The sequence below is a fragment of the Pantherophis guttatus genome, chromosome 8 (genome assembly GCF_059756535.1).
Source record: "Pantherophis guttatus breed Tessera chromosome 8, ASM5975653v1, whole genome shotgun sequence".
Classification (NCBI taxonomy): domain Eukaryota; kingdom Metazoa; phylum Chordata; class Lepidosauria; order Squamata; family Colubridae; genus Pantherophis; species Pantherophis guttatus.
In genome coordinates, this window is record NC_142070.1 from 23,038,932 (window position 1) to 23,056,031 (window position 17,100).

Below are 17,100 nucleotides of genomic sequence, written 5' to 3' on the forward strand. Positions count from 1 at the left end.
GTCGTCTCTGGCTCAACATCCCTTGATCCGCCGTTTTCTTCGGGGAGCAAAGAATTTGTGTCCTCCTGTTCTGCATCGCTACCCCACCTGGGATCTTCCTCTCGTCTTGCAGTCTCTTACGAGTTCTCCATACGAGCCTCTTCAGTCTGCCAGCCTCAGACTCCTCACCTGCAAGGTTGCTTTCCTAGTGGCCATTACTTCAGTTCGCCGCATATCTGAGCTTGCTGCCTTGTCCACTCGTCCTGACCTTTGCGTGTTCCACACGGACCGTGTGGTACTCCGTTTGGACCCTACATTCGTCCCGAAGGTCAATTCTGTGTTCCACCGTACCCAAGAGCTTATCCTGCCTAATTTCTGCCCTCGGCCTTCTCACCCACGGGAACGTCGTTGGCACTCCCTTGACGTCCGTCGGGCACTATGGATTTACCTGAAGAGGACGGCTCCTTTCCGACGCACGGAGTCTCTCTTTGTCTCCTTCTTACCTACTTCTCAGGGCAGTAAAGTTTCATCCTCCACCATCGGTCGTTGGATTCGACAAACTATCGCCACGGCTTATGATGTCAGATCCCTTCCGCGTCCTTCAGGATTAACAGCTCACTCCACCCGCAGCGCAGCTACGACGGCAGCTTGGGCGACGCAGGCTTCCTTGCTGGAAATTTGTAGGGCGGCCACGTGGACGTCTCCTAGTCCTTTCATCCGACACTACAAACTCGACCAGTTTGCATCGGCCGAAGCTTCATTTGGACGCCGGGTTCTACAAAGGGTTGTTGCCGGAGAGGACATTACAATCCAGCGTGATCCCCCCCTAACATCGGGACAGTGAACTTGGGTATGTCCCACGCTGGCTGCTGTCTCCACTCTCAATGGAGAAGGATCGTTGGTCTTACCTGATACGTTCCTTCTTGTTGAGTGGAGACAGCAGCCAGACCCTCCCTTTTCTTCACGCTGGAATCGATATAGGAACCTTTTCTGTCTTTCTGTCTTTGTTTTCCTTTGTCCCACACACCGAGCCTGTCTTCCATTCTTCACCAAAAGCTGGGCATGCCCGGCAACAAGGCGGGACTAAAAATCATTGGCAGGCTCAGTCCTTCAAGCTGATTGGATGGGCACTACCCACGCTGGCTGCTGTCTCCACTCAACGAGAAGGAACGTATCAGGTAAGACCAACGATCCTTTTCACTTCTCAGCTTGTCACTTGTCTCGACAGTGCTTGCTTGCTTGGGTTCGTCAGTCGGAACACAGACAGCCTAATTGGATCCATAGGAAAAATAAAATAGTTGTTAAATTAAGAAATATTTGCCTTGCCCCCCCCCCCTGCAAAAGCAAAACAGTCAATGAAATGTAAATACAGCATAAATATAAGTGTTGAATGGTAGCTTACTTTGAATATCTCATGGAGAAAACAAAAATACATGGAAACTCTGATAGTTGTAGGGTTTAAGCAATTCAATCTCTTTATATTTTGGAGTCCTAGACATTTAATTAGGAGTGAGTTCAAAATCTCCAACTTTCTTTGGAATTGTAAACTGCCTACATTGTTAGCCATTTGTGAGAATGTCTATCAAGAAAACCAACATCCATAGTTATATATATTGTACATGTAATATATATTTAGTAGGAAAGGCACTCTTTGTACATCAAATTGGTGCATAAACGTTTCATCTATCACTTTAAGGCTGCCTGCAAGAAACACCAAAACAACATACTACAGCTGCCTTTAATATTGAGCTGGTACAAAAGGGTTCTGGAAGTACCTGGAATAAAGCAAGCCACTGTCAAATGCAATATAAAAAATATCCCGGATTGTCGATTATACTCTTTACCAAATGAATGCCAGCTGAATACTTTCACAGCTTTTAAAGAGCCAGAAAATGTTCCAGAGGAAATTGAGTTTATAGGTGGACCAAGACCAACAATAACAAAATTAATGGTAGGTAATTATTTTATTAGGTTAGATCTATTAACTATAAAAATATTTCCTTATGTTTTAAGAATTTACCAGTAAAAATAGTTTGGAGAATTGATTATATTTTATCATGTCTGCAATGTTTCTAATTTTTTCTTAAATTATTCCCTGCAAAATAAAATAATTTGCTTCTGCATCAATGACAATGAAACTTTAATCAGAAAATGGGTTGAGTTTGGGTTGCTTTAGAAATTCTTGTACTATAATGGAAGAGGTATTACTTGCTTAATTACATAATTACGTCCCTCTTAAGTGATAAAAATATTTTATTTGAACTTAAATTTGTAAACTTTATAAAGCAGAAACATAATCTGAAGAGTAACCTCATGGCTGAGTGATGATTTGAACAGAGAATGTTTTGGTTCCTGTGATAAGAAAACAATTCCAGTTTTAGCTAGCTCAACTATAAATCTTTTCTGGGGCATCTAGTTTGATAAAATAGAAAAGCCAGGACTAATTTGTTTATAATAGTCCTGTATTTCAAACATAACTAATATCAGGATATCATTAATGCCTAAATGATTTACATTGTACAGATAGAGTATTTTGAACTTTCAAGCAGATTTCTGAATTAATCCTTTCTTTTCTTTGAAATGCAGGAAAAGGGGATTGAGGCAATGTTTTCTCCTCACCCTTGCCCTAAATGGGCTCTAGATTGGGACAGTTTACCTGGTGCAGTCAACCCAGGAAAAGGTAAGAATCTTGATATTCCTATAAAATCATTTTTTTTCATTCATTTGTCACATTCCACACTCATAAACTGTTTTTTGAAAAAAACTATATATTTTTTTAAATAATTGAGAGAATGTAGGATGTTGCTGTTAGCAGTGAAGCTACTAATTAACCATAAATAATATATTTGAAAACAAATACGATAATGATTGTGTCCTGTTAAGAATGTTCTTAGATGAATTGATTGATTGATTGATTACATGCCATCAAATTATTTTTGATTCCAAGCAACCACACAGTCTTAAAACCACTTGATGGCATGTAGTCAATCAATTAGCTCATCTAAGAAAACCATTTGTTGTCATGTTCCACCATGTATTTCATTTCTATATATAGGTTCCTTAACAGGCATTAAAAATCAGGCCCCAAACCAAGAATGAAATGTGGTGATTCTTCCAAGCTGAGTTCTTTAATGTTTCACATCTGTAGACAAAATCTTGCCAGACTGAGCACTCTACTGTCTGCATCTACAATATACTCTGTGAATTCTTAGGGAGAGGCTGTGTTCATCCTATTTCTCTCACACATAATATTTGGGCTGAGTTGCCTCTTACTCCTCTGGAATGCATCCCCTCCCTCCTGGGAATCAACGTCCTTACTATATTCCATCACATTATCATTAAAATAATATTTGGCTGACTGCAAAACTTCTGTTTCACAATATTTGCTTTTAATATTTTTTGTCTTCTGGTCAGTGAAGTTCATTATATTTTCCAAAATGAATGGTCTGTTAATTGAAAATATTCTTGTTATTAAGAATTTAACGAAGCCACCATAAGTGGGTTGCTCATTTGTGGATGGTTCAAAGGAGCATCAGGCTTACATCTTGAGTTAGAATAACTTGTAGATAGACTTAAGTCAAAGAAAACAATTTAAAAAATTATACCTTTGGAAGTAAGGTAGTAAATTTTCAGAGATGATTTACAGAATTTTTGAAAATATAATTTCTCTTTATTGGGATTTTTGGGACAAATCATTGCTGTTTTTTTTTTCTTACCAGTTTGCAGCATTTGTAGACCGCTAGAGGGCAGTAAAATATGTAGAAATAGTGACTTATTCCTTGTAGTTATTCCTTGTAATTACAGTATTCCAAAAATAAATAACATTTGATAAGATTAACTTCACATTATGTAAAGAACTGGTTGATGCAAACTCTTTGAATTAGTTAAAAATAGGAAAAAAAGATGCATGAAAAGAATCAAAGTCATGAGATATACTGAATTTTTTTAAAAGTAATTTGATTGTATCATGCCAGGAGTTGTATGATTTTTGTGATATATTAATGAAATAAACGCAGCAATTTCCTATTGGGCAACAATTTTTAAGGCCTTGCTTTATTATGGCAAACGTATGCCTAGAAAGAAGATATCTTCTAAAATGATGCAGTATTCTAAGATGAGTTACGCCCTATAATTGTATCGCAGTAATTCTATGCACAAAATGTACAGATATCTTATAGCACAGTGAATACTATATAAAAACATTGTATTATGTCCAGTGGTAGTCATCCAGCCACGGAATACTATCACTAGCAAGAAAGATGCCTCTTCACCCTCCTTACTTTATGTAGCCTATTTCAGTGGAGTTGGGGACCATCTGGAGCAAATTTTGAGTGCGTAAGAAAAGGAAACGGAGAAAAGTCCCATCATGTGAACTACAGTCCATGTGTGTAAGCTTAGATGGATCAGAAACTCTCTATAAATTACTGTAAACACATTAGCATTCTGTTAACGCATCATGAATAGTGTGAATTTTCCTGAATGGCTCTTTTTGTTTATATCCTAGATAGGATCATAACTCATCAATCAGGGAAACATTGGCAAGTGTACACTTTATATAAGAGCAAGTGTTCTTCCTCTTAATGATTTTAATTAGATTACAGATCAGCAAGTATAAATAATTTTTTGTTGTTATTGTGGCTGATTCTAAACATTTGATTGAGCACGTTTTAAATCAAGAACCATTGACTTCAACTAAGCTCTCTGTGATCTGTAGGAAGTTTGTTGTTCTTTCAGGAAAGTAAAAAAAATCATGAGATTCAACAAGTTGTGCACCATCATCACTTCATACCTCCTGATTTATTGTCAGAAGGGCTTTGGCAGTGTTGGAGGCCTCTAAGTGCTTTGACAGAACATGGCAATAGACTCTAATTATGATTTTTAGATTTTTGCTTAAAAATGATTAAAAAGAACTTTCAAACTGGTTAGAATATTTTGGCAGGAGAAGAACAGTATATTTATTATTGTATGGTATATTATTTATCATATGGCATAAAAATATAAAATATGCAATATGCAATATAAATCTAAAATATTATAAACATATATCTTGATTACAGATATAATTTTTTGCTTCATTTGTCTCAGCAGGAAACCGGCAAAGTCTCCATTATAGGCTCTATTTTGGCACTCTGTCATTATATGTTGGTCTTCAGGAATTTAGAGTTAAAACAGAGATAAAGAAAATCATATCTGCTGCAGTTGTTGTTTCCATCTGCCTCTGTAGCAGGTTTAGCTATCCAAATTAAGAAATGCAAATTGGAACCAACTCAGTGTTTAACAACATCAGACATTTATCTTCATTCTTCCTTCAGATTTAAAATCTATTAAAGTTTAAAAATTATATTATTTGATAATGTAAATTCAATTTCATAAAATTTATTAGCAGATTCTGAAGAAGCATCATTGCTGTAAGGTTTTTCATTATTCTAATTTAAAGTTAGGCAACTGTATATATACAAAGATTAAATAAAGATGGTTAGCCTGAAAAGTCATTTACTTCCTTACATTATAAAATATAAATATTTAAAATAGATATTCACATACTTTTGTAAAGTAGCTGGTCCTTTTTTAAATATATGTCTTTAACAGTGCTAAGCATAATCCCAACTAAATCCTTAGATAGTATAAAATTAACAATGTCAACTGCATATAAGGAAAATTTATATAAAATGTTTTATAGATGCACTTACCACCAGCAAGAATAGCAAAGATGTTTAAAAACATATCCGCCAAATGTTGGAAATGTAATCAGATACTGGGTTCATATTATCATATGTGGTGGACATGTTCAAAGGCAAAAAAATAAAATAAAATACTGGACAAAAGTACATACATGGCTAGAAAAAATGATAAGGCAACATATAGATCTAAAACCAGAAATATTCTTGTTGGGTATTTTACCAGAAAAGTACAATAAAGGGAATGCATATTTAATTTTACATGTATTAACAGCAGCAAGAATTATTTTTGCACAACATGGAAAAATGAAGAGTTCCCTACAGATGAAAGTATAATTAAAAAATATTTAAAATATTATTTAAAATATAATAACCAATGGTTAGCTAACAGAAACCAAAGTTAGAAATTTAAAACTTTAAGAGAATGATTAATTATACAGTGAAGGTTTATTGGTATGGCTAAGCAAATATTTTCATTATTATGTGATTATTATCAATGCTAGGAATATTATTGTTAGTATTACTATTATTATTTCTCAAAATTAACTGTACCCAGACAACACACTGTTCATGTAGATATTGAATTTTTATGTTTATTAAAAAATATATAAATAAAAATATTTTTAAAAATGATTAGTAGAATAAAATTAAGCAGGTATCCTAGTAGCACAGCACATAGTAGACTGTATGATACAGATTCAGGTACAGCTCCCAAGGAAATTTATGATCAAGCAAATTCCACATCCGTTGCAATAAGAAAAAACTGATAAATGTCAGCACTTTTTGTCTTCAAGCATGCAAAGAATTGTAAAGGGTGGTGATGTGACATGGAACAAAGAATTGTGTCTTCTCTAACTGTACCCTCTAAGTTCTTCAACTGGAGTTATCTTCCCTGGGAGATAAAACAATCTTAAATGATGGATGTGCTGTTGTGAATTCCTTGATTAATACTTACAGTATAATTTTAGAATCCATTGAATCCACTGAGAACTGTAGTAATTCTCCTGGGAGAACTGACATGAAGCTATCTAATCTTTTCTCCAAATCATTTATTGGAGCAGATTCTATTAAAGATGTCTGCAATTACATCAGTAATCATCAGTAATGTATCACATGTAGTAAATAGAATGAATAAATAACACCACCAGAGAGAACTGTTACAGAAAGCAAAAAGTAAAATAATAATCCCAAATTGAAAATAGAGCCAAGATGAAGCCAAGAGAAAAGTGATTAATTACTGCAGTGTCATAAAAATACATTTTGAAGGTTCCTATGAAACATTTTTTATACTTACCAGTATATTTTTCAATAAAGATAAATTACATTAATACTAGGATATAGTTTTTAATGTACTAAAATAGTTAGGAAAGTATAAATGCACACAAATGTATCCATGAGATAACACAATTTTGAAATTAATAACCTTGCTGAAGGATTAACTTTAAAAATAGGTGTGTGCCCACCCTTAACCATAAAATTATATTTAGTAATTTGGGGCCAATGATACTCCCTTAATCCAGCCTATTTCACAGACTTGTTTTTGTGAGAATGAAATGAAGGGAGATGCAACATGATTTTTTTTCTGCTGTGTTGTGAGAGAATATCAATTATAGGAAGCATCTGGTTACAATTATCACAGCTAAAATGGTAAAACCATTTACTGAATCCAAAGTAAACCATTGCTTTTTTTAATAGTCAGATTACATTTTTATGTACTATTTATTATTAAGTCTTAAATACTACATGTGATTCCTAAGAAACTTACACAATCCAATACAATGCAATATAAACATATTCAATAATGGACTCTATAATGAATCAGAACATTGGTAATTTGCTTCAATGAATATCCAAATCCAAATAACCCAACACTCATAACAGTAAAAGTTTCTATGCTAGTTATAAAAACATTATCAGTGCTCAAATATTGCAGAAATGCAGTGCTTTAACACTATTTTAGATATTAGGGATGAGGCCAGAAATTGCAAACAAGTGCAATTTTTTGTTTGTCATAAAAAGTGCTCAAGGAGGTTGTCATAAGACATGCTCAGTTCCAAACCCTCTTTTTTTTTCATATATCTCAGTGGTCAGGGATTTGTGGCATTCCCTCTTGTTACATAGGGTCATTTTGGCAAGTTAAGCTTAATGCAAATATAAGAGCAGGAAATGAGAAATTCCCAATAAAAATCCAGGAAAAAAAACTTAAAAACTGTCTACATGCAGGCAACATTCTCTTGGTGTGTCAGTCTGATGTGTTTCGCCTTTCCTGGTACAGGAGGAATGAGAAATTAAAAGTGAGTTACATTTCATTCTGTACAAGTTTTTCACATCTTTGGTTTACAAAAGAGCAGAACCATGGAACAGCATCTGTAGCTCTGCATTATGCATTTAGAAGGACATTTCCATGGTTCCATGTTATCACTTCTGAATAAGGATCTTCCGGAAATTTTGGATCTGTCATATTTCACTCAATATTCTAATTCTATACTACTAAAATATTTGCCAAACTCATGTTACCATTCTTATATTTTCATCACCATCATGGGTCAAATCTAAAAATGCAGACGTTTTTGTTTGTTTGGTTGATTTTTTTTGGCTGCATTTCAGCAAGTTTGATAGAATCAGATAAAATGTTCCTGGAGAGATTAGTTCTCTTTTATTTTAACTGGCATCTGTAAAATGCAAAGTTACTTCCAAGTCTGTCTTGCACAATTTTGTGGTAGGAAGATTTGAGTTTATTTCTGCTTAAGTCGGATGGTAAGCAGGGAGGAACATAGAGAGAGGAAATTGTGTTGCACTTGCAAAAGTTTGTTCATGTAAAGTTGGATATAACCCAATTGGTTTAGCATAACATATCCTTATTGCCATTTTTAGTGATGGTTTTATGATGAACTTCTAGGTGTCAGTCAAAACTCTAGTTGCAAGATAAAAAAAGGCAAAAATATTTCCTTAAAAAAACCCCAGCCTGTCCCAAATCTTTTATTAAAAAATCAAGTTTGTTTCCAACTGTTTCCAAGAATTGTGTATGTGTATTAATATTCAGAAGTTTAATGGACACATACAAGCAATTAAATGATGACTTAGTTATATTTTGTCATATATGTGATGTATAATCATAAAAAAAAAGTAAATGAGTCCCTGCGGATTTTATTCTGCTAATCGTTACTAACTGTGGGGGCAGTGTTCATCTCCATTTCAAGACCATTGAGCCAGAGCTGTCCAAAGACATTTCCACAATCATGTGGCCAGCATGATGTCACAAAGCTCTGTTACCTTTCCACTGAAGTGGTACCTATCTACTCACATTTGCATGCTTTCCAACTGTAAGGTTTGCAGGAGCTGGGGCAAGAATGGGAGCACACCCTGTTGCTTGGCACTCGGATCTCAAACCTGGGCTGCCAGCCAACAAGCCCAGCATCTTAACCGCTGAGCCACCACACCGCCCCAGATACATAATCATACATATGATTATTTTAAAAAATTGGCAACATTTTAATGATCTTAAGAAATAGTTCATAATTGTTAATAACAATTCTTGAGTGTTGTATTTTGAACATCAATTATTAGCATCTCTGAGTAGAATAGCTATTGATGAGAATTCTAGGGCTTGAATTCCACCCAGACCATGTAAATAGAGAAGGCTGATTAGCCCTATTTATTAAAGTCTGTTGCCCTAATTTATTTTCAAGTGTAACTGAGACAAGGTTTAAATAGAATCTTTTTATTTCGCGATTGGGAGATTACATGATGTTCACAATTGTAATAAGATTGTTGTTCTACAGTCAGACCAAATATTGTTTTACATAGTGTCTAGTCTTACATAGTGACTAGTCACAATCTTAGCGATCTCATAATGTTTTCTGTAATGGATTCTTCAAATTATATTATTCAATTATTGTTTCCAATCATATAGCTTCCCATTGCAACTTCATGACTCTGCACAGCGTGAATTTATGACTCTGCATATCTAATAACAAACTGTACAAAACCATGTAACAATAAAAACAGCATACAGTACATATGGTCTTTAACTACGGTCAGTATAAAAGAAACAACAAATCAACATAACCACTGTGCAGGCTGTGCCATGTGATATACACTTTATGAATAAAATATGTCACAATAGTTTCATATCTTACAATAAGGACCCACACACTATTACGTGGATAATTAATCTCATTCAAGGATTATTCTTTTCCGTTTCCATTTAAAGGATTTGAAATTTAATAGAGGTCTGCTGCTCAATCTCTCATCCAAGACTATTTCATGTGACAAAGTGAATACAAAGGACAATTGATTAGAAATAGCCATGCTATACATGAAAGAACAATCTCTCCCTTTTTCCTTAATAACTCACTTCATTTGAGCTGTTTATTTCCTTTTAATTATTCTGTCCATTATTTCTGTTATGTTGTCTATCAAAAATGTTCCTATTAGTGCCAGTTCTTCTGTATGGCCAACATTATAGTGTATCTATGATAGGTAATGACTGCTCAAAAAATCTGCAGTGGGATTCATTCAGGTGTTATTTCATACAACTTTATTGAAAGAGAATTATTTGTAAGACTCTAATATTCATTGCCAGAACTTTATAAAACTGGCTTGTAAGGTCAAGCCATGTTATGGTAACTCATGGTGACCCATAACCATACTTTTCTCTGGTCTATAAGTTAGAATACAATTATTCAATCAGCCCCATTCTCACATGGTCCATTGAGAATCAAGATATTATCAAGCACTCTTCCCTATATTTGACAGCAGGGAGATCGAAATTCCTATATTTTCATAAATAATATTTTGGAAATTTATGACTGAAACTAAATTAAAACTCAGTCCATTGATGATGCCAGCTGGAAACTTTTCAGACTTTAAGTGAAACAAAAGATTTCCATTCACGATTCTCATAAACTAATTTTTTATCCATTTCAATTTACCTTTTAGCATTACAATATTTTTCACTCCATAAGATGCACTCCCCCCCCAAAAAAAGGTGGACGGTGCCAGTCCTTTGGTGACTAGCAGCCGGGTCCTTTTATAGTACTTAACCCTGCCTCTTCTGTCTTTGTCATTGCCTGCCTCTTCTGTTTTTTTTCCACAGTGCAGGAGTCAATAGGCAGAGCTGGCACATGAAAGGACACCTATCTGTGGTCCTCTCAGGCTCCACCTGATATTTAAGTGCATCTTTTGGTCAGGTGCATCTTATGGAGCGGAAAATACGATACATTTTATGCTCTTATGGAGCATTACAGTCCACTGCTTTCTCCATTCCTTTCCGCAGCACTTTCTTAAAAGCAATGGTGAAATCCAATTTTTTTACTACCTGTTCTGTGGGCGTGGCTTGGTAGGCATGGTGTGGCTTGGTGGGCGTGGCTTGGTGGGTGTGGCAGGGGAAGGATACTGCAAAATCTCCATTCCCATCCCACTCCAGGGAAAGGATACTGCAAAATCTCCATTCCCACCCCACTCTGGTGCCAGCCAGAGGTGGTATTTGCCAGTTCTCAAAATTTCCGCTACCGGTTCTCCAGAATCTGCTTGATTGCACCCCTGTTTAAAAGGTTTGCAAAATGTCTACCTCATACCCCAGTTTTTTCAACTTGGAGTTTATCAGACATCTATCTGGTTAGGGTTTTTACTAGTGATCGCCTTTGCACAACCAGTAATGATTTAGAATTTGTGGATTAAGAATAGCTCCTATGAATTTTTAAAGAGAAAAGTGGATTTGAGATTACTCATTAACTTTTTGCTGAAGTTGTTTCCAACTTAGGGTTAGGGTTAAAGTTAAGGTAAGGGTCTTGGCATCTTTTTGTTTGTCATGGCATGCCTAATCAATTTTACCATAGCATATAATATATTGGTTGAATTAAATATTTGCAAAATCTTCTATTATCCAATTGTCTGCTACTGATACAATAGTGGATCTCTTTTCCTAGATATGTCATTATATCTATTGCAGCTCTTTGAGGTATTTTGTTACATGACATCTTGAAAGCTGCTATTTGGGCTTGACTTCATCCTTTATTAAACATTATCAACTGGGCATAGGAGCTTGATGTATGCTGCATTTATGTGGATTATTGTTTTGTTATTATTAAATAATAATAACTCGTTAAATACGGTCACTCATGCTCTTGTCACTTCCCGCTTGGACTACTGCAATGCTCTCTACATGGGGCTCCCCTTGAGGAGCACCCGGAGGCTCCAGCTGGTCCAGAATGCGGCCGCGCGGGTGGTTATGGGAGCGACGTGGCGCTCCCATGTGACCCCCCTCCTGCGCGAGCTGCACTGGCTCCCGGTGGTCTTCCGGGTGCGCTTCAAGGTTTTGGTTACCACCTTTAGAGCGCTCCATGGCATCGGACCGGGGTATCTACGAGACCGCCTTCTGCTACCAATAGCCTCTCACCGACCAGTACGCTCCCATAGAGAGGGGCTCCTCAGGGTGCCGTCGGCCAAACAGTGTCGACTGGCGGCCCCCAGGGGGAGAGCCTTCTCTGTGGGGGCACCTACCATCTGGAACGAGCTCCCCCCAGAGATACGGAAGATCCCGGACCTGCGCACGTTTCGCCGTGCTCTCAAAACTTTTCTATTTCAACAAGCTGGCCTGGCCTAACTCCCCTCTTTTAAATTCTTAAATTTTAAATTTTTTAATTCGTGATTTTATAAATTGGGTGTTTTAATCTGTGTTTCGGCCAAAATATTTAATAATTTTAAGGGATTTTTAATATTTGTATTGTCTGTATTTTATCTTGGCTGTTCACCGCCCTGAGTCCTTCGGGAGTAGGGCGGTATAGAAATTTGATTAATAAATAAATAAATAAATAAATAAATAAAATTATTGTTAAGGTTTCATTCAGGTAAGGTTACAGCAGTTCCCCACACATGCACTGGAAAAAGCAAGTATCTGAGTCTACCCAAATGCATTTCAACTTTATAATCTTTATAAGCAATGCAAGTAGAGGATAATTATCAATACCTAGTTGAATCCTTGAGCTCTGGTGGCTCAGCAGACTAATTAACATCCACTTACATATGCTTCCTGCAATTACTGCAAGTTCAAATCTCACCAGGCTCAAGGTTGACTCAGCCTTCCATCCTTTCTAAGGTAGGTGAAATGAGGACCCAGATTATGGGGGCAATAAACTGACTTTGTATAAATATACAAAAGTATGAAGGCTATTGCTTAACGCATTGTAAGCCAAGAAAGAAATTTCTTGGCATATTGTATTCACACAATTTCCTGCTGTTTTTTTTAATTCATAAGCACAGCAGCAAAAGTTCACACAGTAACATCATAGTTGGCAAGCTTGATTCTGCCTTTCATATTAGCTGTTCAAGTATAAACAGGATTAAATGCTATGGTGCTTTAAAATAGAATGATCTAGAAGCCTAAGTAGGTTGTTTTTGTTTGGTTTCCAAAACTGCCTTTAAGTTTACAAAATGGGGGGAAAATAGCTTCAAGGAATGGATTTTTTATTTAGAAATTGCATTAGGGAAAGCATTAAAATGTCTCTGTTGCATTGTGTTTCTGATATGAAATAGGTCTGCAGACCAAATCAGTGGAATTATCAGTATCTTGTTGAGTTTAGACCACAAAAAGACTAAGAAATACCAAACTTAGCTCTTTATTTTAATATGCAAATTGAATATTAAACTAACTAGATATCCTAAACTTCCAAAATAGTTACTTTCTTTTGTAGTCATGTCCTAATATCTATAAGAACAGACTGTACTATTAATTTAAATACAGCCAGTTAACATTTAACAATCCTGTTTAGATTAGTGCCCTGAAAAGTAGTTAGAAAACAGACTGAACATATTTAAAAGCCTCCATGGTCCAGACATAACACAGGAAATAGATACAGTAGATATAATATGATATAATTAAAATAACATTTTGTAAATTTTTTATTGGTGTTTATAAACAATGGGTATCTTCTTATGTGTATTTGTGAGATTACCTATTTAGAGTTTAAGTAATAAATTATTGTTTCCATTAATATAAGTAAAAGAAAAGCATTCTAATATGTACCTTATAGACCAGATTAGAAACAGAAAGGCCATATAGTTGTTCAGTGTTATAAATTAAATCTACTTAAACCACAGAACTGTAGGTCATTCACAAGTTTTTGGACTGCTGAAGTCTAGTACAGGTAGACTTGGATTTATAACAATTCATTTAGTGACTGTTTAAAGTTACAATGGCACTGAAAAAAGTGACTTATTATTGTTTTTCACACTTGTGATCTTTGCAGTAACCCTGTGGTCAACGTAATCAAAATTCAGACGCTTGACAACTGATTAATATTTATGATGGTTGCAGTGTCCCAGAAGTCATGTGATCACCTTTTGTGACATTCTGACAAGCAAAGTCAGTAGGAAAACCAGTTTCACCTAACAACTGTGTTACTAACTCAACAACTGCAGTGATGCACCTAACAATTGTGGCAAGAAAACTCATAACATGAGGCAAAACTTACTTAGTCCCACTTAGCAACATAAACTTGGGGCTTAATTGTTTTCATAAGTGGAGGACTACCTGTAGAGCTGTTGTTTTTAAAATGTAGTCCGTGCATACAATTGAAACCTATGTTTTTGGCTAGTTCTTGGGCACTAGTTAGTAATTGTAACTATACTATGTTCATATCATAAATTACCACTGCATGTATGGAACATTCAGGAATAAGCAGGTTCTTGGCTCGGATTTTATAGTACATTTTAGAAATACCATCCTGGGTTTGAGAAGAGCTTTGTGTGTGTAACTTGCCTTAGATACTGTATTGTGTTGCAGTATAATATCATTCCACTTTGTCATGTTTTCTGCAAATCCATCTGAATATTAAAACATTTATAAAACTATTGAGATAAAATGTAGCCGTCATTTGGAAATATAAGTAATGTATATATATTCTACATTCTTAAAATAAATATATATTCTATTTACAATCTTTTGAATAGTGAAAAGCAGAACTTTTTAACTATTACAATAGCCATTCCATATTTTAATTACTTCGTAAATCTTGATCATAATATTGTCACTTGTGTGCTCTCTCCAGAGCAGAAGAGAGAGGAAGACAGAGAGAGAGAAGACAGGGAGGGAGGGAGGGAGGGAACAAGAACAAGAACTTCAAAATGCCATTAAAGCTCTCTGATTTTGTGGTAATTTTTTTTTCTCTGACATTAAAAGTCTTCTTGAAAGAGGTGTCAATCAATCATTTTGATTTATGTTGTCCTTGGTTTTATGTTTATCTGTTAAAATCAGCTATTTATATATAGCCAAAGTTCACCCAGAAACTATCTTTTCTTGTGACAGTTGGATTTGGGATGTCAGAAGTTGCTGGCATTGTAGGGATATTTTGTTACTAATTATGATGACAATATCATTTTCTTCTTGGCTGTGGTCAGTAAGAAACATTACTTGATTCTCAGGGACAGAATTTTAGAGATTGTGTTCTTCACCATACTATTTTGTCTTACACTTTTAAAGGTATGATGAGTTAAAATGGTACTCATTGTAAAATGACTCCCACAAGGTGAATTGTTCTTTCCCACAGACTTTGAAAATGCCTTTTAATTACCTAACAAAACATGATTAGCCACAGTGGCTAGGAATTCCCTCAGTTTTCCAATGATCCATTAGTGATTCTCTCTTGTATTTTTAATTTCAATTCTAAAGTGAGAGGGAAGATGGGTAACTGAAGGGATATTATTTGTGAAACTTTACAACAGTTTTATTGTTTTCTATTATTTACTACTATAAATAATAATCTATGATATCTAAAAAATTGCCTAAAACATGTATTCATTTACTATATAGTACCAAGTTTCCCCAAAAATAAGATCCTGTCTTATTTTTTTTGAACCCTGAAATAAGTGCTTGGCCTTATTGCTATGCGCTCAAAAGCCCGATTGGGTTTATTATCAGGGGATGTCTTATTTTGGGGAAAACAGGGTAAGTATAGCAAACCAGAAAAAGGGAATGTTTTATTGTTTGGTCTGGGGCTTGGTTATAATGGATGGGTATATCTAATATGTTCTTCTTGCTATTTATGAATCTTTGTCCAAACTATTTGCTATCTCATTGGTAACCTAAAGTGACAAGATCAAAAAATTAAGAAATACAGCTTAATTGAAAAAATTAAAATGAGAAATTGTTACTAAGAAATACAAAAAAGGAAAACAGAAAACAATTTTAAAAACTTTTATAGTCAGATCTTCAAATATTTTTAAATAGAAAGAGTTAGAAAGAAAGTTCATTTCTTTTTGGACTTTTAAATTAAAAGCATTAGATTGAATGACTCAAATTAGCATTAGAAGTATGTTGCGATGTATTGCTTTATCAGATGTTATAGAAATGTCTCTTGAGAATTAAATAACATTATGTACCAAAGGGGAGAAAATTGATTAAACTGTCCCTTCAGTGAAGTTCTCACTGATTGCTATTTTCATAAAGTTTGTTTTGATTTTATTTCAATTAGTTTCCCAGATTAAAAATAAAGTTTATGAAAGGGAACCTAGTCAGGACATTGTTTTATTTTATTTGTTAGATTTATACTCTTCTCTTTCTTGATGTGTCAAGGTATTTTAATAACCATTTGGCCTTTCCAGGAAATAATTAAAAAAGCTGTATAGGAAAAAGCATTTTTCTCCTGCTTGAAATCTTTTAAGAACTTACCTTAATAGAAAACAATTTGGCTAGAATAACTAAAGCAAACAATAAGAGTTAAGAAAAACAGACTCATTGTAATGCCATTCTGTCCTGAATTACATTTTAAATCAGCTTTTCAAGCATTGATTGTCTCTCATGGTCCCTCTTCCATACTTTAGGAGGTGTGGTACTAATTTAAGGGAAATTCCTCAAATTGTTAAAGACAGTCACAACATATAGTTAACTTAGATACATTGGCTGTTGTTCTTGCATGACAAGTTAAATCAGAAGGAATTACAGAAATAAAATGTTTTATCTTAGGGGCCAATTTATTCTTTTAATATGCAAGTCTGGTTTTTATTCTTATGGATTTAAATTACAGTTCCTGTTTATGGTCATTGTCTAAATTGCTGTAGGTTTGTGAAGGAAAATTCTGCTTTTCACAAAAAATCCAAACATTAAATATGGGTTGTGTTTTGGCAATAAATTATAGCCATTTGCAGAACACCGCCAAACTTAGTAAAAGTTTAGCGTTTCATAAAGCCAATGGGAGAGAAAAGAAAACCTATTGAGGCTGCTCTGGAAGGGTTTTTTTTTAAAAAATCTACTGTTGCTGTTGCCATCGTTTTTAATCTGACTCTGATATTTTATCAAATTTGTATTTATAGGGATGTAAAATCTGTTTTATACTATTCATATTGGTTCTGCTGCCTCAAGACAATGCATTTTTAAAATAAATAGTTTTGAATTATATTCTATAATATGCTCATTGCTACAACGAGAGTGACAAGGATATGAAAT

The 17,100-nt window shown here is 34.8% G+C and overlaps 1 protein-coding gene across 2 annotated transcripts in view; it reads left to right on the forward strand.

The window, feature by feature from the left end:
- Nucleotides 1-17,100, forward strand: part of GSTCD (glutathione S-transferase C-terminal domain containing) — a 44,887-nt gene that overhangs the window by 11,344 nt on the left and 16,443 nt on the right. For both annotated transcript variants that reach the window (XM_034442224.3, XM_087875481.1), the window contains exons 5-6: nucleotides 1,676-1,930; nucleotides 2,566-2,659. In XM_034442224.3, coding sequence (XP_034298115.1) covers nucleotides 1,676-1,930; nucleotides 2,566-2,659 — 349 coding nt within the window. The remainder of the gene's footprint in view (nucleotides 1-1,675; nucleotides 1,931-2,565; nucleotides 2,660-17,100) is intronic.